A 24,507-nucleotide genomic window follows, 5' to 3' on the forward strand; every position below is an offset into this window, starting at 1 on the left:
GCCTTCCTGCTCCTCTGATGCTGCTTGGCCTGCTGTGTTCATCCAGCTCTACACCTTGTTATCTCAGATTCTCCAGCATCTGCAGTTCCTACTATCTCTTACTCCAAGGCCAGTTTTGCCACTATGTTGCAGGAAGTGTACCTTGCCCCCCTGAAGCTATCCTTGTATTGTCCCATCCTGACACCGTCAAGCCAGTCACCCACAAGTGCGGAAAGCTTAACATCTGTGTTACTGTGGTCAAGCAGCAGATTTGATGGCCTAGTTGGAAGGAAATCAGGAAGGCAGGAATAAGTACCAAGCATTGTGCATGAAAATAACAACTAACAATGGCAGGGACTTCCAGGCTACATTCAAGTTTTAAACACGGCATGGAATATGTCTGTCACTCTGCCTTCATCTGCTCATACTGCTAGATTATGGCTTGACAGGCCACTACGGAATCACCAGACTTGAAAACAAGCCAAACAACCTATGCCTACTGAAGCAAAGGATCTAAATGAAGATGGCCTACTCCTGCTCTTATTTCTGATGGCCTTACAGCTCCTGAAGGTGTGTTTCTGTTGCTTGCTTGGGTCTGGAGGAGAGGGGGCCCTCCAGTACAGTCCTTTCCAAGTATGCTTCATCATCTTGGCATGCTGTACTGTGAACAACTGGTACAGGCAACAAGGTGACGTGATGGCTGCCGAAGAACTGGGAGAAGGGAACAATCTTCCAAAAAGCTGGATGAGGATATTAAGTTGTGGGAGGCTTTCTTTGTTGGCGACAGAGCTCAGCTGCGTTGGGTGCCACGAATCATTTAGGTCCTGATTGACACCCGCTTCCAATGTTGGAAAGCTGGGTGCAGCAACCAATACACTTGTTCATGATGCACCACGTGGTCTGCATTGTGGGGACAACCTGCAGCCTCTATTCATTTTGTTTGTGTTTGCTTTTGATGACTGTAAAGAAAAGCTCATCTTTGGAATTGTCCTGTATGTGATAGAAACATAGAAAATAGGTGCAGGAGTAGGCCATTCAGCCCTTTGAGCCTGTACCACCAATCAATACGATCATAGCTGATCATGCATTCCTAGTATCCCATTCTCGCTTTCTCTCCATACCTCTTGATCTCTTTATCCACAAGGGCCACGTCCAGCTCCCTCTTGAATAATTGAATGAACTGGCCCCAACAGCTTCTGTGGGAGAGAATTCCACAGGTTCACAACTCTGAGTGAAGAAATTCTTCCTCATTTCAGTCCTGAATGGCTTAGCTCTTATTCTTAGACTGTGACCTCTGGTTCTGGACTTCACCAACATCGGGAATATTCTTTCTACATCAAGCCTGTCCAGTACCATTAGGACTTTTTATGTTTCTATGAAATCTCTGCTCATCCTTCTAAATTCAAGCGAGTGCAAGCCCAGTCGATCCAGTCTTTCCTCATGTCAGTCCTGCCATCCTGGGAATCAGTCTGGTGAACCTTTGCTGGACTCCCTCAATAGCAAGAATGTCCTTCCTCAGATAGGAGACCAAAACTGCACGCAATACTCATTGTGTGGCCTTACCGAGACCCTGTATAACTGCAGCAAGACATCCTTGCTGAGATACTCAAAGTGTCTCGCTGTGAAGGCCAGCATGCCATTAGCTTTCCTCACCGCCTGCTGCACCTGCATGCTATCCTTCAGCAACTGTTCCACCATGGCACCCAGGTCTTGTTGCACCTCACCTTCTCCTAAACTGCCACCATTCAGATAATAATCTGCCTTCCTGTTTATCTATGTTATATTGCATATGCCAAGTATTTTCCCCCTCAGCCACTCTGTCCAAGTCCCCCTGCAGCCTCTTAGCATCCTCTTCACAGCACACACTGCCACCCAGCTTAGTGTCATCTGTAAATTTGGAGTTGTTGCATTCAATTCCTTTGTCCAAATCATTAATGTATAATGTGAACAGCTGGGGTCCCAGCACTGAACCCTGCAGTAGCCCACTCATCACTGCCTGCCACTCTGAAAGGAACCCATTTATTCCAGCTGTCTGCCCCCTGTCTGCCAACCAGCTCTCTATTCACATCAATACATTACCTCTGATACTGTGAGCTTTCATTTTCCTTACTAATCGCTTGTTTGGAACCTTGTTAAAAGCCTTTTGAAAGTCCAGATACACAATATCTACTGATTCACCCTTGTCCACGCTACTGGTCACATCTTCAAAATATTCCAGAAGATTGGTCAATCATGATTTCCCTTTAGTGAATCCATGCTGACGAGGACCGATTCTGTCGCCGCTTTCCAAATGCTCAGTTATTACATCCTTAATGATTGACTCCAGCATTTTCCCCACAACCAATGTCAGGCTAATTGGCCTGTAATTTCCCATTTTCTCTCTCCCTCCTGTTTTAAAGAGTGAGGTTATGTCAGCTAACCTCCAGTGTGTTGGAAGGCTTTCAGAGTCTACGGATTGCTGGAAAATGATCACCAATGCTAGGGCCACTTCCTTAAGTGTACTGGGATGCACAGCATCAGGCCCTGGGGAATTGTTGGGATTTAATCCCATAAATTTCCCCAATACCATCTCCTGACTAATAAGTATTTCCTTCAGTTCCTCCTTACGCTTGACCCTCTGCCATCTAGCATTTCCTGAAGGTTATTTGTGTCCTCCTTAGTGAAGACAGATCCAATTACTTGTTCAACTGGTCTGCCATCTCTTTGTCCATTCTTTACACAGAGAGTGGTGGGTGCGTGGAATGCGCTGCCAGCGGTGGTAGTGGAGTCAGATATATTAGGGACATTCAAGCGACTCTTGGATAGGCAGATGGATGATAGTAAAATGAAGGGTATGCAGGTTAGTTTGATCTTAGAGTAGGATATTAGGTCGGCACAACATCGTGGGCCGAAGGGCCTGTTCTGTGCTGTACTGTTCTATGTTCTATGTAACATTCCCCTACTGGACCATGATAAAATGCTGGCCTACAGTGGGCACTGGGGGTTGTGTAGCAGTAGGTAAGTGAGGGATGAGATGTGGCTCAGGACAGATACCCTCTGTGGCCTGGTAGTTAAACAGCAACTAGGGTATGAGAATGTAGTTGTATGTGCAAGTGAGTGTCAGCTATGGGCAGTGAGCAATGTGGCTGCTGTGCCATTACATTACTAGAGAAAAGCGATGCTGGAATGTCAACACTTGTCTGGGTGCACAGCAACCTTTTAAAGATAACACAGTGTGGAGCTGGAGGAACTCAGCAGGCCAGGCAGCATCAGAGGAGCAGGAAAGCTGACATTTTGGGTCGGGACCCTTCTTTCTGCTCCTCTGATGCTGCCTGACCTGCTGTGCTTCTCCAGCTCCACACTGTGTTATCTCTGACTCCAGCATCTGCAGTTCTTGCTATCTCTGACCTTTTAAAGATGGCATGGGTGCCAGGAATGCCGGAGTATCAGGGGATACCCTGTGAGTGGTGAGTTGTTCCAGGAATGGTGAGTGGTGGAATGGGGCTGGAATGGAGTGAGAGGTGTGCCATAGGTGCAGGTAAAATCGTTAATGAAAGGTGTTTGGTAAGATATGGGGGGAAATCTCATTCAACCTTGTGAAGAGAAATCCTCTGTGAAACTCAACAAAACTGACATTTAGCTAAAAAATTCAATCCTTTATCTTTAATATACTGTTTAAAGAAAGGGTTCTGTTAATTTTCTACAGAAGACAATATACCTCTCTTATTGGAATTGCTTGCAGATCCTGAAAACTGTATCTAAAAATAAGCCACGATAAGGGAAGGACACAATTTAGGAAGCATTTTTCTTGGCTTTCTTCTCTGTAGATGAGGAAGGACAAGTGTGGTCAGTAAGTACTGATCTCTAGTAATCACTGATCTAACCTCCACTAAACAACATTTAGTTTGTGACAAAAACAGAAATTGCTGGAAATGCTCAGCAGGTCTGGCAGTATCTGTGGAGAGAAATCTGAGTAACTGTTTAGGGCCAAGTGACCCTTCCTCAGAACGTCTGAGTTTGTCTGTCACTGGTGAGACCTTGCCAAGTAAGGTCAACTACAGCTATGTATAACACAGAAAATGTACATGATGATTCTAATCATGTGACACCAATTGGAGGAAACTGATACTGCAAGTCTCTGAGAAGGAAACACCTGCTCCTTTTGTCTTTTCCATACAAAGCCTACTAACTGCCTGATTTTATACAGCCTGCTTATCCAATTACAGGAATCTCTAAATAAGATTTCCTGCAGTAATCAAAATGCATAATGACATCTGATCAAGGTTTTGTAGTCTCCCGTTGAAGTACTGCCAAATGTATGATATAATGTACAATTAAACTGAGGTCTACTTATTAAAAAATCTCAATGGTATGACTCAAAAAAGTATTTCAACAGACCCTTCAGTGGAACAGTAGAAGCATGTCTGCTGCATTTTTTGGATTATAGCTGGCCTACATTGAAATCTACAACAATGTGGTTAATTCTTAACTGCCCTCAGAAGTGGCCACTTAGTTCAAGGGCAACTCAGTATGGGCACTGACCTTTCCAGTGATGCCCAAACCCCATTAAAGGAAAAAGGAAAAGAAGACACAGATTTTATTAAAAACCTATTAATTCATTGGATGTGGGCATCGCTGGCTAGGTTAGCCTTAATTGCCTATCTATGACTATCCTTGGTGATTACTTTGGTGAGCTGTCTTCTTGAACTACTGCTGTCGATGTATTTTAGACACATCTGCAATTCTGTTATGGAGAAAATTTCAGGACTCTGATCCAGCCACTTTGAAGGCAATATAATTCCAAGTTAGGATAACATATGATTAGAAGAGGAAGTTGTAGGTGATGGTGTACCCATCTATCTGCTGCTATTGTTCTTCTACATGGTAGCAATAATGGACTTTGGAAGCTGATTCTAAGAGGCCAGGTGAGTTATTGCTTTCCACCTTGTAAATGGTACACATTATTGCCATTGTGTATTTTTGGTGGGGGTGAATGAATACTGAAGGTGTTAAATGGGATATCAGTCAAGTGGACCACTTCAACATGAATAATGACAAACTTCTTAAATGTACCCATTCAGGCAAGTCAAGAGTGTTAGATTACAATCATGATTTGTGTCTTGTAGACGATCAATAGGGTTTGAAGAGTCAGGAGTTGAGTTACTTACCACAGAAATCCCCAGTATCTATATGGCTAGTTCAGTTCAGTTTCTGGTCAATGTTAACTCCCAGGATGTTGATAGTCTCGTCAGTGATTGTAATGTCATTGAATGCCAAGGGGATAAAAGTTGAACCCTGTCTTGCTGGGAATTGTTCATGTCTGACACTTGTGTGGTACGAATGTTGCTTGCTACTAAATAGCATAATCTTGAAGATTGTCCAGGTCTTGCTGCATTTGAACAATGAGTACATCAGTATCTGAGGTGCTGAACATTATTCAATAAGACCATAAGACATTGGAGCAGAAGAAGCCCATCAAGTCTGATCTGTCATTCAATAAGATCATGGTTGATTTGATAATCTTCAATTCTACTTCTAATTCTGTCTTCTTCCCACAACCTCCAATTCCCTTACTCATTAATGTACCTAGGTAGGAAGAACCTCCTGAGTTCCATGATCAATTTGTAGAGCAGGTGCATCCAAGCCACCTTTGCTAATACTAGTCTTGAAAATGCATCTAAAAAAGAAACATGTCAGTTGGGGGACAGTTGACAGCCAATGTTTACCCCTTAATCAACATCATGAAAGCAAATTACCTGCTCAATATAGGAACTTGTTGTGGCTACATTCATTTCTTTCATTACAAATGTATTTCAAAAGCCATAAACAGCTGTAGTCAAGGAAGACATTATATTAAAAAAACTTAATTTTTTTGCTCATTTCAATCAGAATAAATGAAACGAAGAAAAAAACAAGTTCTAGGCTAAAAATTACATAGTTGACATTTATTTTGGACTGCATTAATTAAAATTGAATCTAGGCTGAAATTGCACTTTATTACTCATGTATATGGAGTCATGTGTGAAAGTTTGCATTAATTCAGTGTTAACTTATTCATCAAATGATGATTATTGACCTGTTCAAATAAGGGCAAAGAAGGTCAATGTATTGTCATACTGTAAGATGAATAGTCGTCAAGGGTGAAGGATTTTCAGCGTTTGCCTGTTATGGGTGCAAAATTGGTGAAAATGATTTACTGGAATGCCCATCCATTCAGGATTATTGGTTAGTCCAATTATCACTAGGTAACATATGACAAGAGGGTGTGCAGTTTGGAAGCAGGAAAATTGCAGCTGAGAAAGACGACAGTTCTTACCAAATCCACACCCAATAGCATTGCAGTCTTGCTATATCCAAGTATGAATAGTAGTTGAAAGGGAAGACTCTGTCATAAACAGACACACATAAATATATTAGAATAGACATGAAATAGTTGACTGCAAATGCATAAGCAAGGCTTATTCAGGTGGAACAATGTGGTATACTGACTATGTTGAAATGGCTGACACCTCTGTGACATTTCAGTTAGACCACAGGACCATGCACCCTGACTGTTGGATAGTTGGTTGACGAGATTAGGCAGGGTGGCAGGACAGGAATAGCTGACAAAGTTGATAGCTGATTAAATTATCAAACTAATGTTTAATGTGCCCTAGGGAGTGACAACATTAGAAAAGGCTGTGGAGATAAACTGCTGATGATTGCTAGACAAGTTGTTTATTTCAGTGTATAAAAACACGTGCTCATGAATCAGAGTGAGTTCAGCATTCCTGCATGTCTAGCTAGAATTCCTCTCCCTGCATTTACTGGTCACTGCTTGTAATAAACCGCTTGATTCGGTTAAAACAAACTCCTCTGCCTCAGAGTTGTTACTGCCTCCATGAAGGTCGCTCTTACAGATTGGCGCTGCGAGCAGGGTGTCCCGCTTGAGACTGTTGTCGTGGCATTGCTAAGAGGGTGAGTATGTTATATTTTACCACCCTGTAGGTGGAGCAAGCCCATGTCAATAGCCTTTGTAAACTGTGACACCCATTTTATAAAACAGTTGAATGAACCAGTGGATGGAGGCAGGGTGAGGAGTAAATCAGATGGGGCGCTGAAGGACTAGCGCTCAAGTGAACTCAAATAAGAAGTAGAAGTGCATTGATGGACTAGCGTCAGAGCAAGCCCTAATGAAAACCTCCGATGGACAGACAGGTAGGGAATTATTTAAAGAGAAAAAAAGAGATAGAGAATAATATACTTTGTGGGATGGACTCCACAGATAGAATAAGTTAAGGAACTCAGATTGTAGGGGCGAACAATGCAGTCTGAGAATTGTTTGTGTTTGATAGAGCTTAAGTCTTTTGACTAAAAGCACTTAACATTGACATCGTTCACACTTAAATTGGTTGAGTAAGATCTCAGACCTCGGCTATTCAGAAACGAGCAGGTTGTGTCCAACAAAGCTGACAAGCACCCAGAGTGAGCTGGAATTAAGAGCCCAAGTGGGCCACGTGACGGCCAGGTGAGGTGGGCGTAGACACCACCATCTGGAGCGAAAAATGGATTGAGAAGCCGAGAAATTTTAATACTCAACCAAGTTAAGGGTGGGAGTTAAACAATGGCTACTTCAGATCCTAAACCCCTTGAAAATTGGGGATCAGAAGGTTCCATTTTACAGACAGCATTTCAAGCAAACAAGAAACTTACTAACAAAATGGTGAAAAACGGTTGGGACAGACGTCAACCTGTCGTCGAACAAAAGGTCTAGTGGCGGGAACAGAAAAATAACAAGGACAAAGCTCAGAAGGAATGTATTATTGTAGCTATGTTATACAAACAAAGTTATTATACAGCTCACAAACAAAAACAATTTCAGATAGCTGTGGCCCAGAAGGAGGCTGAGGCTTGTGTGAGACTGTGTTTGTCTCCTGAAGGTCCACATGGTGCCTTCTTTCGGAACCTGTCACCTTACCACCCCTGTCCCTCGCCCCCGCCACCTTCTGCTGCTAACAGCAACTTTGGACTGGATGAATCTGTAGAATGTGTGGACCAAGGATGCTAAGTTATTAATGAGGGACCTGATGATTGGGACCTTGATAGCGAACGAGCCAAATACGAGCATCATGATGATGACCATTGACTAAGTGATAATGGATACAGTGGGGGAGCTCAGTGCCATCTTAGACCTGTTTGTACCCAAACAACCCAAAGCCCCTGAGGAGGACCTACCACCAAGATGGTAGAAATGACCCTGACACCAGGGGAGAAACACTAACTTTTAGATGCCCTCCCCGAACTCGCTCATGAGCTCACGAATGGTAGAAAGGACAAATAGAACTTTGAAACAGGCATTGACGAAGGTATGTCAGGAGCAAGGGGTCAAATGGACTACTGCCGTCCCCACTATATTAGTCGCGCAGAGAGGGACGCCTCATAGCTTGAGCAGACTGACACCATTTGAACTGATGACAGGACACGCTATGAAATTGCTGCAAAACCTGTTCACTGGGGGAGAAGAGATGATAAATGCAAAAGAGGGTGTTTGGGAATGTATGCGACACCTAGGTGCCCACCTACAACAGCTGAAGGATCAAGTGACACAAATACAACAGGTTCATGACTTGGAACAGGAAGACACTTCCTCTCTTGCTCCCACTGTTCAGTTAGGAGACAGGGTCCTAGTACAAGGAATACCACCAAAAGGGGGGTTGGCACCAAAATGGTATGGACCTTATGAAGTAGTTATAACAGGTAATCGTGGAGTGTTAGTTAACGAAGCCGGCCAGGGAAATGGGTGCCATCCATCCCAAATTGAAAATTTTTGAAAACCAACAGCATGGGAAAGATCTTGCACCCGTACGTCCCACATTATGTTTCCACAGGTGGTACCTCTTGATCCAGTGGGCCCTTGTTGTCGGCTACAACAATGATGCGCTGGTGATAACCCAGACCAGTGATCACACCAACGTAACCATAGAAGCTTACTCCATGCTCTCACTGGCCTGCCAACATAACCGCAACTATACCACTCTTATACCACAGATTAGCAGAATATATTATACTGATAATACTGACACCTGCCAAAATGGCGAATGGTAGATAAGGAGGGAAGAGACTATCCGATTTACCTGTGCGCGGGGTATTCCCCTGTTAACCTGCATAGATACGGATGGAAAACCCATTACTGACACTTTTGGAGAAGGGACTAGCACAGCAGTATGCTATAACATAACCCCTGATATTAAGGATCATTGTGACTGAAACCTCCTCATCCTTGTGAAGCAAAGTAACCAGCAGCAATATAAAGGAATGCAGATCAGAATAATAAATGATACCATCGTATGGTCCCAAACCCAAAATGTGGGATTGTAGCAGTAAACCGCAGTGGTGTACTGTTAGTATCAATCGTACCTTGAAATGTAGAGACTGCTCTGTCATCATACACTCTACCGTTCATTATAGGAAATGCACCAAATGAGAAAACAGGCACTCACGTACTGACAGAAAGCAGTATCAGATCTGAGTAGGACAATGGCTGAAACCACCCACACCTGGACCAACCCCCGCTAGCCCTGCTTGTGATGAAAATATAACCTATACACTGGGTAATGGCCTAGCCTCAGAAGAAACAGAAGCCCAAGAGTTTTTAACCCCTCCAGATAAATAAGATTCACTTCTTGATCCAGGTCAATCTGAAACTGCCCACTCCTTGCCCAAAAGAACAAATAACTTTTTTTTTTTCTCAGATATTCTACAACAAAGACCCTTAGTTCAGTTGGACCAAAAAAATCAATGAATTAAATGTGGGCTTGCTGAAATGGCAGGAGCTGGGTATACAGCACGCGTAGTGTCTGTTAGCTCCTTTGATCGAGAAGTCTTCATTGACCAACTTAACCAATTACGAAAAAATATCTGTAACCAGCTACAAGACAAACTCAATGTTCAGCAACTCACCACAAACTACAGTAAGCATCTGCACCATCGCTTTGATCAAGCCTATACAGCTGCCTAGCAAGCAGCTCATTGACCAAGTCAATGAAAACACCAGAGCAATCTGTAGGCTGAGCTAGGCTCCCTGGTTGCATCACCAGCCTTAGCTGATGCAACTGCAGGCACCTCGCAATAATTTGGTCCCTATCTGGATAACCAATCAACATTTGGCTAATTTGACAAATATGAAGAGCACTCAAGGTCTCAGAGACATTTCTCATGCTTACTGGCTATGGGACAGTATTTTAAGTCAAAAGAAGATCATCACCTCACTTTTGCATGTTCCACACAACGTGCAAAAAACATACAGCCTCCTGAACATCCAAGATATGAGCATTTGAAATGGAACCCTCCAAGCTACGCTCCATGATGGACGTTGTTTTGCCATTCATCAACACAATCAGATATAGGCCATTGACATTCAGCTCTGCAGCAATCATTGAGACATCCTTCAGTGCCCCGAAGACGCTGTTAGCATCAGCCCTGTGGCTTGCATCATTAGGAAAACTGTGATATTACATGGGTCAAGGGCTATGGCATGCCAGTGGTATATGCCCTCCTGGACTCCATCTTCGTCACCACCACAGACCAAAACTATACAAAGAATGGAGTTACCTATAACCTAGCAGGCCACAGACTGTGCATCTGGAATCTGAAAAATCCCATTACTCTGTCCAGTGGTACCATCATTGAACCCATTCTTGGTGAAGGCAGGCAAGAATATATCGGCTGGTTCTCACCGGTGACCTTGAGTAATGTTACCACATTGCTCCAAGAAAAGATTCCCCAGAAACCGCATTCACATACATCATGGGAGCAATTGGCGGAAGAGTCAAAGCGATTGGAACATGAATGGGTCAACACATCTATCAAGATCCGTCAGGCTAAACAGTTTGTTAAGACTGTATTACAAGCCATACCCTGCTGGCTCAGGACTTTGGTTTGGGGACTAAATGTTTACATCCATCAGTGGATTTGTATTGTATCTCACGTGCTCGTTATTCTACAGTTGCTTGTGCTAATAATTTTAATAATAATAATATTTTAATAATAATAACTGTTGTATTGAAAAACTTGCTGAAATGGGCTGCTACCAAGGAAGAAGGAAGAGCTCATTCCCCCATCAGCCCCACTGACTGTAGAGGAGGTACAAGGGATAATTATCTGAGCATACATTGTCCCATGGGCCATGAGTAGGCCATGGGCCAACAGGGGGAACTGAAAGGGAAGACTGTCCCACCCATGCACACACAAATAAGTATAATAGAATAAACATGAAATGGTTGACTAAACATGCTCAAGCAAGGCTTATTCAGGTGGAACAATGTGGTCTGCTGACTATGTTGAAATGGCCAACACCTCTGTGACATTTCAGTTAGACCACAGAACCATGCACCCTGACTGTTGGATTGCTGGTTGGTAGGACAGGAATAGCTGACAAAGTAGATAGCTGATTAAATTATCAAACTAAAATGAGAGCGCATGATGTGCCCTAAGGAGTGACCACACTAGAAAGGGGGATGGAGATAAACTGCTGATGATTGCTAGACAAGTTTTTATTTCAGCATATAAAAAGCTGTAAAGCATGCTCATGAATCAGAGTGAGTTTGGTATTCCTGCGTGTCCACCTAGAATTCATCTCCCTGTATTCAGCAGTAATTGCTGGTAATAAACTGTTCAATTCACTTAAACAAACTCCTCTGCCTCTGAGTTGTTACTGCCTCCGGGAAGATACTCTTACAACAGTGGACCATTAAACAATTAACTGGAGGAGGAGGCTCTACAAATATTCCCACAAATATTCAATGATGGGGCAGCTCAGCACATCAGTGCAAAAAATAAGGCCAAAGAATTTGCAATCACCTTCAGTTAGAAGATCCAAGTGAGTGCTCTATTTTGACTTCCTCTTAAGGTCTACAGCATCAAGATACCAGTGAATATCAGATAATGATTGAAGACACTAGAAACTGCAATGGCTATAAGTGCTGACAAAATTGTCGCCGTTTTATTAAAGTTTTGCACTCTAACCATGCCATCCAGCAAGCTGTTTCAGTCTAGATACAATACTGGCATCTAACCGACAATGTAGGATATTGACTAGATGTTGTCCTGTAAAAGCAGGCCAAGCCAAACTTGATCATCAGTGAAATTGTTGAAGGTGTCAATACGGTGCTGTCAAGGGACACTTGCTCAGCCTACTCACCAATGATCAGGAGATAGCAAGAACTGCAGATGCTGGAGTCAGAGTCAATACAGTGTGGAGCTGGAGGAACTCAGCAGGTCAGGCAGCATCAGAGAAGCAGGAAAGCTAACGTTTCGGATTTATGTCCTTCATCAATACCGGGAGGGGGAAGGGAGCTTGGAAATAAAGAGAGGTAGGTGGGATGGTGATAGGTGGATGCAGGTAGGATGTAGTGGGGATTGGTCAGTGAGAATGGCGGGGTGGATAATTGAAAAAGAAAATGGACAGGTTGTGTCAGGTCAAGGAGGCGGAGATGAGAGGGAAGGTTGGGCATGGGATGAGGCCGGGAGTGGGGAGATTGTGAAACTGGTGAATTCCATGTTGAGGCCATCGGGCTGTAAGCTCCCGAGGCGGAATAGGAGGTGCTGCTCTTCCAGCTTGTGTGTGGCATCATTGTGACTTTGGAGGAGGCCCAGGATGGACATGTCACCCAGGGAGTGGGAGGGGTACTTAAAATGGTTGGTGACTGAAAGGTATTGTCGATTGTCACAGAGCGCAAATGCTCCATGAAATGGTCCCCGAGTCTGTGCTTGGTCTCACTGATGTAGAGGAGACCACATTGGGAGCAACGGATACAGTAGACCAGGTTGGAAGATATACAGGTCGGATTTGGAAAGATTGTTTGGGGCTTTGGATGGAGGTGAGGGGGAGGTGTAGGGGCAGGTGTAGCACTTCCTGCGGTTGCAGGGAAAGGTGCCAGGTGTGGTGGAGTTGGTGGGGTGTGTGGAGTAGATGAGGGAATCGTGGAGTGAGTGGTTCCTTCAAATGGCAGATAAGGGTGGGGAGGGAAATATCTTATTGGTGGTGCGGTTGGATTGTAGGTGGCAGAAAGAGTGGAGGATGATACGCGGGATGCGAAGGTTGGTGGGATGATATGTGACAACAAGGGGGATTCTGTCATTATTTTTGAGGGGGTAGGGGTTGTGAGGGCAGAAGTGCGGGAAATGCAAGAGATACGGTTGAGGGCATTATGATTCAATGGTGGGGGATGTTGCAGTCCTTGAAGTAGGAGGACATCTGGGATGTGCCAGATGTGGTGGAGTCAGAGGAATTGGGAGTAAGTGATTGTATTTTTGTGGGAGGGTGCATGAGAGGAGGTGTAGTCCAGGTAGCTATGGAAGTTGGTGGGTTCGAAATAGATGTCAGTGCTGAGACAGTTACCGAAGATAGAGACGGAGAGGTCCAGGAAGGGGAGGAAGGAATTGAAGATGGTCCAGGTGAATATGAGGTTGGGGTGAAAGGTGTTGGTAAAGTTGATGAACTGTTCAAGCTCCTCATGGGAGCACAAGGTAGCGCAGATACAGTCATCAATTTAGCGGAGGAGGAGGTAAGGAATGGTGCCGGTGTAACAGCGGAAGAGGGTCTGTTCCACATATCCTACGAAGAGGCAGGCTTAGCTTGGATCCATGTGGGTGCCCATAATCACTCCTTTAAGATGCTTACAGCCCAATGGCCTCAACATAGAATCCACCAGTTTCAGAATCTCCCCACCCCTGGCCTCATCCCATGTCCAACCCTCCCTCTCATCCCCGCCTCCTTGACCTGGCACATCTTGTCGATCTTCTTTCTCATCTATCTGCCCCACCTTTCCCACTGACCAATCTCCACTACCTCCTAATGCATCCATCTATCACCATCCCAACTTCCTACCTTCCCCCAGCCCCAGCCCCAGCTCCCCCATTTATTTCTGACCTCCCTTGCCTGTCCTGATGAAGGGTGTAAACCTGAAATGTCGACTCTCCTGCTCCTGTGATGTTGCCTGAAATGCTCTGTTCCTCCAGCTCCACACTGTATTGACACCAATGATCAAGAGGGCTTCTGTCAGTTACTTCGTCCCAGAACTCATTACAACTTTGAATTTCGGAGGTGAGGTGAAAGTGACTGCCCTTGACATCAAGGTTGTATTTGACCGAGTGTGGAATCAAGGAGGCTTACTAAAACAGAAATCAGTGGAATCAATAGAAAAATACACCTCTCGTTAAAGTCATACCTCACAGAAAGAAAGGTTATTGTGGTTGTTGCAGCCCAATTATCTCAATCTCCGCAAGAGTCTCTTAGGGTGATGTCCTAGACCTGACCATCTTCAGCTGCTTCACCAATGATCTTCCATCATCATAATGTTAAATAGTTAACATGATTCCTATATTTAAGAATGGTAACAAAGCATACCCAGGAATAATAAATCAGTCAGCTTAACACTGCTGGTAGGAAAATAATGAAGTCCCTACTAAAAAAGGCAAAAGCAGCACATCTAGAAAAGAGGAATAAATAATGAATAGTTAGTCGTACATTTCGTAAGAGAAAATGCAAACACACATACATACAAAAGCACTTTGAAGGTGCCCCTTAATAGACCAATAAATAAAATCAGACCATGTGGAGTCAGGGAACACGTGGAAGACTAGATTGCACAAAATCAGAAGATAGAAGCTGAGAGTAAAGGGTAGTTAGAATGGTAGAAGATCACTGTTGCTCACAATTTATATTCATCTTTTGGACTTTGGAATAAAAAACACAATTTTTAAATTTGTGAATGACATCAACATTGATCACAGTCAATATTGAGAATGACTGCAATAAATTACAGCATATTAATAACTTTGCAGAATAAGCTAGTACTTGGCAAAAGATGGTGAAAACAGATAAAATTTGAGGTAGGAAATAGAGGTTGCCTGTATAAAATTGACCTTAATAAATGGCCACCTGCACTTCCCATTTTCAGCCAGGAGGGGCAGGCCAAAGAGGGGTTGAGGTACATGACCCAGGAAATGCTAAGAAGGCCATCTGCTTCTCAGGTGAGCTGGGTGGAAAGCCTACTTCGCTGCTCCAGCAGCAGGTCTGAAAATTAAAATAAAAGAATAATATAATGCCTTCACTTCTCTTCACCACCACACAGTCCCCATAAAACATCCAAACTAGCCCATTCCATCCAATGTCCTCTACCCATCTCCAGGGCCCTTCATACTATCCCTCATATTATCCTATACCCTTCCACCCATCTCTCATGTATCGTTATACCCTCATAACACCCTATTTCTTTCCCCATCTCTGTTGTTCTTTATTCCATCCTGTGGAACTCTGAAGTTCTTGACAGTCATTGACAAGTTTGACACTTTTCGACAGTCTTTGATAAGCTTCATATTTCTTCAATAGCTTTACAGTTCCAAATGGTTTATGCACCCTTTAGGAAGAATCTTCAGTACCGTTAGCAATCCAAAAGAAAACCAGACCCCATCCTAACTCTGTGCCACACCACTAAGTGTATTTTTTTTGCATTTATTCGTGGGATGTGGGTGCCATTCCTAATTTCCCAAAGGGCAGTTAAGAGTCAACACCTTTACTGTAGGTCTGGAGTCACATGTGGGAGATGACCAGAAACTTGATGGAAAAGAGGGGAGAGAGAGAGAGAGACAGACAGACAGAGAGAGACAGAGACAGAGAGACAGATGGCCAGTAATCACTGCACCAGACAAGTTCTGAGTTTTGTTTCTTTTACTTTTTTTTGCAGACACTGCAGTTGATGGGACAAAGTTGGTGCCACCTGCACAAACCTCTTTGTAGTTCCTTTACAAATCCAGGAAGCACATTGTCTGGCTGTGTGTTTGGTGCCCACTTCCGATTCCTCGACCACAGCTTCAGTTCAAAGATCTTGCCCCCAAATCGCGTGAACTAGCCAGCACTCAGTGAAACTGTGTGGGCTGACTGATTTTGGCAAATGTTACTCAACAGGTGCAGTTAGTTTCCATACAAGCCCCTTTGCAGGGTGACTGCTCCCAGCAACAAGGAGAGACAGATTTCAGTCTGCAACAAGCAATCCATAACATTTGTATTTGTGTGTGTGTGTGTGTGTGTGTGTAGTCACTGGGAATGTTCCTGGAGATCAAATGTAATATTTCCAAATTTGCTGATAACATAAATCCAACTGGGGTTGTAAATTCTGAGGAGGACATAAGGAGACTTCGAGCAGACTTTGACTTTAAGGTAAATGGGCTAAAACACGGCAGATGGAATATAATGTGATTTAGTCTGAAGTTAGCCATTCTGGTAGAAGTAGGAAGGATTTTTTCACTGTTGACAGGTTGGCAAGTGCTGGCATCCAAAGGAAAAGGAGTGCTCGTCTTCAAAAGTCAGTACAAGTTAGCTTACAGTGCAGCAACCAATTTGAAAGGCAAACAGTCTGTTGGGCTTCATTGCAAGAACACAGAAGTAAACATGTCTTGCTGAAATTGTAGTGGAACTGCACCTGAAATATTGTGTGCAGTTTTGGTCTCCTTATCTAAGGATATACTTAGCTTAGCAGCAGTGCAAGGGAGATTCACCAGACCAACCTGTGACATTATTTAATTGTTTTATAAAGAGTGGTGAGGTAACTGGTACTGTATACTCCAGAGTTTCAAAGAATTACAGGCGATCTCATGGAAACTTAACTTTTTAAATTCAATTTAATTCATTTGTGGGACTTGAGCATCGCTGACTGGCCAATATTCATTATCGGTCACTTCTTCTTTTCCAGATGTCACGACATGGTCAATATTTCCCCTGGCCGGTCACATTGAAACCAAGGGGGCAGGATCTCAGTATAAAATGTAGATCATTTAAGACTGAGATGAGAACCAGCAGTCAGATGGTGGTGAATGTGAGAAATTCCCTACCCTAGAGGGCTGCAGCAGCTTCATGGTTGAGAGCATTCAAGGCAAATTTGGATAGCTCCCTGGAGGCTATTGACATTATGGAGAATCTAGAGACTATTTCAATCATCCTAATTTTGTTTTACCGCCGAGTTGTCAAATGGCTACTTCTGGGCGGGGCGAATGATAGCAGCCTCTTCAGCTTGGTCTAAATGGGGCTGTCACTGCCTGCAGCTTTTTCAATAAAACTCATTGATGATATTCTCATATAAACGGGTACTTCACCGAATTAACCAAAGCCAGAATGAACGAAATCAGTTAGTTATTAATCTGCTCTAGAATTCATACAGTCATGCAGCACAGAAACAGACCATTACGTGTGGAGTCTGGCTTCACCCTATCCTTTAATAATTCGTTTAAACATTGGCACTTATGTAGTTTGGGGGCGTGGTTTTTGCAGGATACTTACATTATCGCCAAGTGTGTCTGTGTGTGTGTGACTTTTTTTGATACAAAAACTCTTTTCAAGTTTCTCTTCTTCCGGACAGCCCTCTTCAAACTGAAGGAACATCTGGCTGCGAGAGGCTGATTGAAAGTAGGCATTTTTTTTTCCATTTCTAAGTATCGAATGCCCTGTTTTAGGTGTGTCGATTTGTGTGCAGATATTTTAGAACTAATTCCAATGCTTAATAAGCGGGAATCAAACTGTATAAATTGCCGATAACAAGGTGTAGAGCTGGATGTACACATGATGCTGCTTGGCCTGCTGCGTTCATCCAGATCTACACCTTGTTATCTCAGATTTTCCAGCATCTGCAATTCCTACTATCTCTGTATAAATTGTCCACTCGCGTACAATATTCGGACTAACTACAGTTTCCCCCCACAAACAAAACTCTTCGCCGTTTAAATGAAAAGATTAAACAGGGAGTTAACGAATTTTAAGAACAAAATCATTTTCTGGTGTTAAATCATTAGGGAAAAAGAAACCCCTATTTTTTTCCTCGATGTGATGGAGTTTAAAGTATAACCTTAACGTTGCACAGCCGAAGAGATGAAGGTGCTTCTAACGCAGAAACTGAAGGTGCTGGAGAAACTCGGTGGTAGGTCTGGTAGCACTTTTGGATGGACAGCAGAGTCAATGTTTCAGGTCCCCGACCCTTCTTTAGAACTGGTGCTCCTCTGTCCGTAATTGAGTATGAAACGGAGAAAGTTACGGGCTGGTTTTTACAACGGCAGAAAGCCACCCTTTCTCGCAGCTTTATTTAGTCAGTTCCAATCACAAAACAGTCGATACAGTGCCATTAGAGATAGTAGGAACTGCAGATGCTGGAGAATCCGAGACAACAAGGTGCAGGGCTGGATGGACACAGCAGGCCAAGCAGCATCATAGGAGCAGAGAGGCTGACGTTTCGGGCCTAGACCCTTCATCAGAAAAGGGGGAGGGGAAGGGGGTTCTGAAATAAATAGGGAGAGAGTGGGAGGCGGATAGAAGATGGATAGAGGAGAGGATAGGTGGAGAGGAAACAGACAGGTCGAAGAGGCGAGGATGGAGCCAGTAAAGGTGAGTGTAGTTGGGGAGTTAGGAGGGGATAGGTCAGTCCAGGGAGGACGGACAGGTCAAGGGGGCAGGATGAGGTTAGGCGGTAGGAGTTGGGGGTGCGGCTTGAGGTGGGAGGAGGGGATAGGTGGGAGGAAGAACAGGTTAGGGAGGCGGGGACGAGCTGGACTGGTTTTGGGATGCGGAAGGGGGAGGGGAGATTTTGAAGCTTGTGAAATCCACATTGATACCATTGGGCTGCAGGGTTCCCAAGCGGAATATGAGTTGCTGTTTCTGCAATCTTCGGGTGGCATCGTTGTGGCACTGCAGGAGGCCCAGGATGGACATGTCGTCTGAGGACTGGGAGGGGGAGATGAAATGGTTCGCGACTGGGAGGTGCAGTTGTTTATTGCGAACCGAGCGTAGGTGTTCTGCAAAGCGGTACCTGAGCCTCCGCTTGGTTTCCCCGATGTAGAGGACGCCACACCGGGTACAGCGGATGCAATATACCACATTGGCAGATGTGCAGGTGAACATCTGCTTGATGTGGAAAGTCTTCTTGGGGCCTGGGATGGGGGTGAGGGAGGAGGTATGGGGGCACGTGTAGCACTTCCTGCGGTTGCAGGGAAAAGTGCCGGATGTGGTGGGCCTGGAGGGGAGTGTGGAGCGGACCAGGGAGTCACGGAGAGAGTGGTCCCTCCGGAAAGCAGATAAGGGTGGGGAGGGAAAGATGTCTTTGGTGGTGGGGTCGGATTGCAGATGGCGGAAGTGTCGGAGGATGATGCGTTGGATCCGGAGGTTGGTGGGGTGGTATGTGAGGACGAGGGGGATTCTTGTTTGGTTCTTATTGCGTGGACGGGGTGTGAGGGATGAGTTGCGGGAGATGTGGGAGACACGGTTGAGGGCGTTCTCGACCACTGAGGGGGGGGAAGTTACAGTCCTTGAAAAACGAGGACAGCTGAGATGTATGGGAGTGGAATGCCTCATCCTGGGAGCAGATGTGGCGGAGGCGAAGGAATTGGGAATAGGGGATGGCATTTTTGCAGGAAGGTGGGTGGGAGGAGGAGTATTCTAGGTAGCTGTGGGAGTCAGTGGGCTTGAAATGAATATCGGTTTCTCGGTGGTTGCCCGAGATGGTATCAATGTGGATTTCACAAGCTTCAAAATCTCCCCTCCCCCTACCGCATCCCAAAACCAGTCCAGCTCGTCCCCGCCTCCCTAACCTGTTCTTCCTCCCACCTATCCCCTCCTCCCACCTCAAGCCGCACCCCCATCTCCTACCTACTAACCTCATCCCACCCCCTTGACCTGTCCATCCTCCCTGGACTGACCTATCCCCTCCCTAACTCACCACCTACACTCACCTTTATTGCCTCCATCCCCGCCTCTTCAACCTGTTTGTTTCCTCTCCACCTATCCTCTCCTCTATCCATCTCCCACTCTCTCCCTATTTATTTCAGAACCCCCTCCCGTCCCCTCCCCCTTTTCTGATGAAGGGTCTAGGCCCAAAACATCAGCCTTTCTGCTCCTATGATGCTGCTTGGCCTGCTGTATTCATCCAACCCTGCACCTTGTTGTCTGACACTCCTGTTTTTATCTGTCGACCAACACTCCCTGATTGGACCAGTTTAACAGCCCCATTCAGAGAACTCATATTCTATAGGTCCACCTGGCTGACCTCACTACAGTCACAGCAACACAAAATCAGCATTTTGCCTCAGTTTCCATGATGGTGAATAGACCACCATTTCAATAGTAACAGGTAATGCAGAAGTTGTAGAAGGGGAGGAACTTAGAACAATCATCATTAGGAAAAAAGTACTGTGCGAACTATTGCGAATAAAAGCAGACAAATCCCCAGGGCCTGATGCATCTTAATGGAAGTGACAACAAAGATAATGGATCTAATGGTTGTGATATTCCAAAAATCTCTGGATGTGACAAATGTTCCTGTGGACAGGAGCCGACAGAAAGTAGAGAGTCGGGATGAATGAGTTGAAGGGTTTTCCTTTGAGCCAAGATGATTAAAAAGGGACATAATTGAGATGTATAAAATTATGAGGGGCAAAACAGTTCCCCTTGATGGAGAATCAATGACTGGAGGCATAGATTTAAGGTAAGGGCAGAAGGTTTATTGGGAATATGAGGAAAAAGGGTGGTGGGAAACTGGAACTCTCTGCTTGCAAGGGTGGCAGAGACAGAAACAGTCATAACATTTAAAAAGTATATAGATGTACACTTGCAATACCAATACATTAAAGGCTGTGGGCCAACAGCTGGAAAATGGGATTAGAAGAGTTGGGTGGTCGTTTCTGACTGACATGGACATGATGGGCAGAAGGGCCTTTTTTGGTGCTGTTGACCTCTATGATTCTGTGACTTTGGTAATCAGTTTCTGAAATCCTATTGACTCTCGATGATCCTTAAAGACTGGAAGCTTGCAAATGTCACCACACTATTTACGAAATGAGCAGGAGAAAAAGGAGAGAACTACAGACCCACCAGCCACTCATCATTTGTAGGGCAGATCTATCGTAAAGGGCATGATAAATCGATATTTGGGTAAAATAAAAGATCAGGTTAGCCATAGTCAGTATGTTCTTGTGAATGGAAAATCATGTTTGACAAACCTGTTCAAGTTCTGAGGATATTACGAACAGAATTGATTTGGTGAGTGGATGAATGGAGTATATTTGGATTTTCAGAAGGGCTTTGATAAGGTTCCTTAGTAAAATTAAAGCACATAACAGCAGGTAACATACTAGCCTGGATTAAAGGTTGGCTAACATACAAAAGCTGGACTGTACGAATTAATGGGTCAATTCTCAAATTGTCTGTGACTAGTGTGTTACTACAAGCATCAATACTTGGGTCCCAGATATTCGCAATATCTTATCAATGATTTGGAAATGGGGACCAAATGTAATTTTTCCCAATTTGCAGATGATACAAACTTAAATAGGAATATGTGTTGTGAGAAATATGTAAAGTAGCTTCAGCAGGATTTGGACAGGCTTGCAGATTGGTCAAGAACATGGCAAATAGAATGTAATGTGAAAAATGCGAGGTTATCAACTTCGGTGGGAAGAAAATACATGTGGATATTTCTTAAACGGTGAGACGTTGGCAAGTTTAGAAGTGCAAAGGGACTAATAAGTTCTGGTCAATAAGTCATTGAAGACTACTACGCAGGTGCAGCAAACTATTAGGAAAGCTAATGGAATATTAGCCTTTATTGCGAGAGGGTTTGAGTACAGAAGTAGTTAAGTCATGCTTGAGTTAGATAGAGGGAGCTCAATGAAGGTTCGCCAGACTTGTTCCTGGAGTGGCAGGACTATCCTATTAAGAGAAATTAGGCAAATTGATTTCATTGCCCTAGGATCAAAATTTTAAATGACAGGGTTAAGGCACTTTGGATCTAAATATACCTTACGTTGCAATCTTTCTCTAGGACACATCTAATTGGAATTACACCGACCTGTGTGGTGGTCACCCATCCAAATGGTAATATTTTGCTTCACTTGAATACTCCACGCCTCCTGAATGAGCACACTGCACTTCCCTGGATATCATTAATGAGGTTGCGTCAACCTTAAGATGTAACATTGCATCACCCTTAAAAATGCCAATTGTGTCAGAATCATCTGGATATAGGTATTTGACATCATTGGCTGATTTCAGTGCTGACATCCATAATCTGTTCCACAGTATCGGGTGTGGTTCGAATCTCATGAATTTAATGAAGAGATCTGTGTGTACTGGTGGTCTTACCACTGTGGGACCATTTATATTTACCAGATAGAAGATTTCAAGAAGCCAAGATGACCTTGCGTAATGGCTTTGCTGCAGAGTGGTTTTACCAATGCCTGGAACTGGAGATGTATACACTGAGATGATATCTTGTAGGCTGTACATGGAATGCCACTTTTTGAGGTAAATGAATTTCTGGATGCAGAGTGGGAATACATTGGCACTAGTTCCCATGTTGATTTTAGCTTTTAGTATATGTTGTTTTGCCTTGTTAGGTGACATGATTGTCAAAAGCTTATTGAAAAAGAAGTTGTGAAACTTCTGATTACCTTATACTCTGACATGATGTGTAACCACTCTTGTGAGTTAAGGTTAAGCATTTTTGGCTTATACTTGCTAGTGTTTAGAAGAATGAGACCACATCAAGTTGAGGTATATTAGATGTGAAAAGGGATTGACTAAATAGATTTAGAGCAGATGTTTCCCCTTGTGGGGCAATCTACAATGAGAGGTCATCATTTTAGGATATAGGTGGCAGATTTGAATCAGATGAGGAGAAATTCCTTCTTTCAAAAGGGTCATGAATCTGTGAAATTCACTTATCCCAGAATGTGGTGGATGCCAGGACATTGAGTAAATGTAAAAAGCAGATATACAGATTTTTAATTAGTCATGGGTTAAAGGGTTATGGGGAATGGACAGGAAAGTGGAGTTGAGGCTGAAATGAGATCAGCCACAATCATCTTAAATGGTGGAGCAGGCTCGAGGAACTGAATGCCTACCCCTGCTCCTGGCTCTTATGTAAAGACAACAATATGAAAAACTTGGCCACCTTCTAAACCTTCCCACTGTTTGGTTGACTCTGAACTTCTTTGATGTTTTTCTGTTTATGTACCTTCTTAACAGTTTCTTTGCTCTCCGTGATGGCATGTTATACCATCTTGTTGATCACTAGTATTTTCCTTTGAGGTCTTGCTTGGTAGCTGAAACTAGATTTCTTGCACATGACTGTCCAATGTCCATTGCTGCCACATGCTCTACAGATACCATGAAAAGTTGGACAAATTTTGGGATAAATTGCATCTGTTACAGATCTTGTTGTTTTGGTGCCATTTGCTGACTGTGGCAATAGCATTGGTTGCACCTAAAGCATGTAATTGTTGTTATTCTGTTACTATGGTGACACGTTAACATCCATCCTCAAGTAATGTGCCAATGATATGATCCTTTATCTGTACTACAAGTTCTCACTAATGGCTTTAATTTATGTTACTAAGTAAATGAACCTCATGGAGAGTTCCTTTTTGGAAGTCAGAATCCTGCACTTTGCTGAAGCAGGTTCTGACAAACTAGTCAATAGCTTATTGGGGTTGCTGTCTGTATGATAGGAGGTGGAGTCTGTTAATCCTGAGTTAATTCTTTTCTTCTGCTAGTCTTCAGGAACCTTCAGATCTTTTCTGGGTCTTTCTCATCATCCATACAAAAACTGGGTGTGTTTATCTTATACGGTCCCTCATTGCCAATAGCAAGTGAAATTTTCAAGAATCACTTCTTGGAATCATTTATTGCTTGAACTGTAAATTAAAACTGTATGCACCATTTGCACAGTTGCAAGTCAGTAAAGATATCATTGACAGCTAAGTCCGTAATTAATTGTTCACATTTCATTTCTCTCTAGAGTATTTTCTTTAAGAAACAGAAAGCAGTGTTCTTTTTTACCAGTTTTGCTTCTCTCTCCTTTTTTTTTGACTTCTGCTTGTTTTCCTTTATTTTTTATATTACTGCTTTTTTAGTCTTAGGTCCCTTTAAGAATGTTAGTTTAAGAAATCCTAGCTTGCAAAATGGGTTTCAGACTTTAGATGGTGTTTGCGTCAAATAAAGCACGAAGATGTAATGTGGGATGTTGTTTTCATACCAAGAAACAAATATGGCAAAAGGAACAAATCATTAGACACAGACAAGCCTTCTCAATGGTATTGAAAAAGAGGCTAACTTTATTAAAGTTTTTTATCTTGCATTCATCAGAACATTTCACAAGAATGTCAATAACGGGAAAACTAGCATTTATATAGTGTTGATTGGTTGGCAACTAGATTCTAATTTATCCTTCTTAGTGTAGACATAGTGTTTTTAAGAGTTTAGGTAGCATTTTTTTATTTGCTGATAACACAAGAAACTAAAACATAGCCTCCTCCAATGAGTTAAGATGGTGGGGTGTCCACCTCCTCCCCCAATTCCCCTCCCCCGCCTGACATTGTGAACCTCTCTCTTGGGCCAGAGAAACAGAGGAAAGAGTGCCAAAAATGTGCTGTACTGCACTTGAGTGAAGTGCCTGCCACAGCAGAACAGCTGGTAGTATGTGGAAACAACAAGAGTTGAGTGTGAGGCTGGCATCTTTGATGGGTTCTTCAGGG

General features: G+C 43.6%; 1 protein-coding gene and 1 long non-coding RNA gene across 5 annotated transcripts in view; one reads left to right on the forward strand and one right to left on the reverse strand.

Moving 5' to 3' along the window:
• The window catches only part of LOC125484453 (ephrin type-A receptor 5-like), a 37,021-nt gene that overhangs the window by 9,314 nt on the left and 3,200 nt on the right, over positions 1 to 24,507 (reverse strand). The window contains exons 1-3 of one of the 4 annotated variants that reach the window (XR_007263282.1): positions 6,448 to 6,639; positions 6,275 to 6,343; positions 1,101 to 1,175 (exon numbers count right to left, since the gene is read on the reverse strand). Coding sequence is in view for 2 of the 4 variants with exons in the window: in XM_048603246.1 (XP_048459203.1) it covers positions 5,158 to 5,347; positions 6,275 to 6,343 (259 nt within the window). In the remaining 2 variants the exon portion in view is untranslated. Of the gene's footprint in view, positions 1 to 1,100; positions 1,176 to 5,126; positions 5,348 to 6,274; positions 6,344 to 6,447; positions 6,640 to 24,507 lie in introns of those variants that run through there. The other 3 variants (XR_007263281.1, XM_048603246.1, XM_048603247.1) reach the window with 3 other exon arrangements.
• LOC125484454 lies at positions 6,657 to 11,628 on the forward strand. Its single transcript, XR_007263283.1, has 3 exons — positions 6,657 to 6,915; positions 7,004 to 7,155; positions 8,826 to 11,628. It is a non-coding gene; the product is annotated as an uncharacterized LOC125484454 (long non-coding RNA).

This window comes from Rhincodon typus, chromosome 11, assembly GCF_021869965.1.
Source record: "Rhincodon typus isolate 14 chromosome 11, sRhiTyp1.1, whole genome shotgun sequence".
Lineage (NCBI taxonomy): Eukaryota > Metazoa > Chordata > Chondrichthyes > Orectolobiformes > Rhincodontidae > Rhincodon > Rhincodon typus.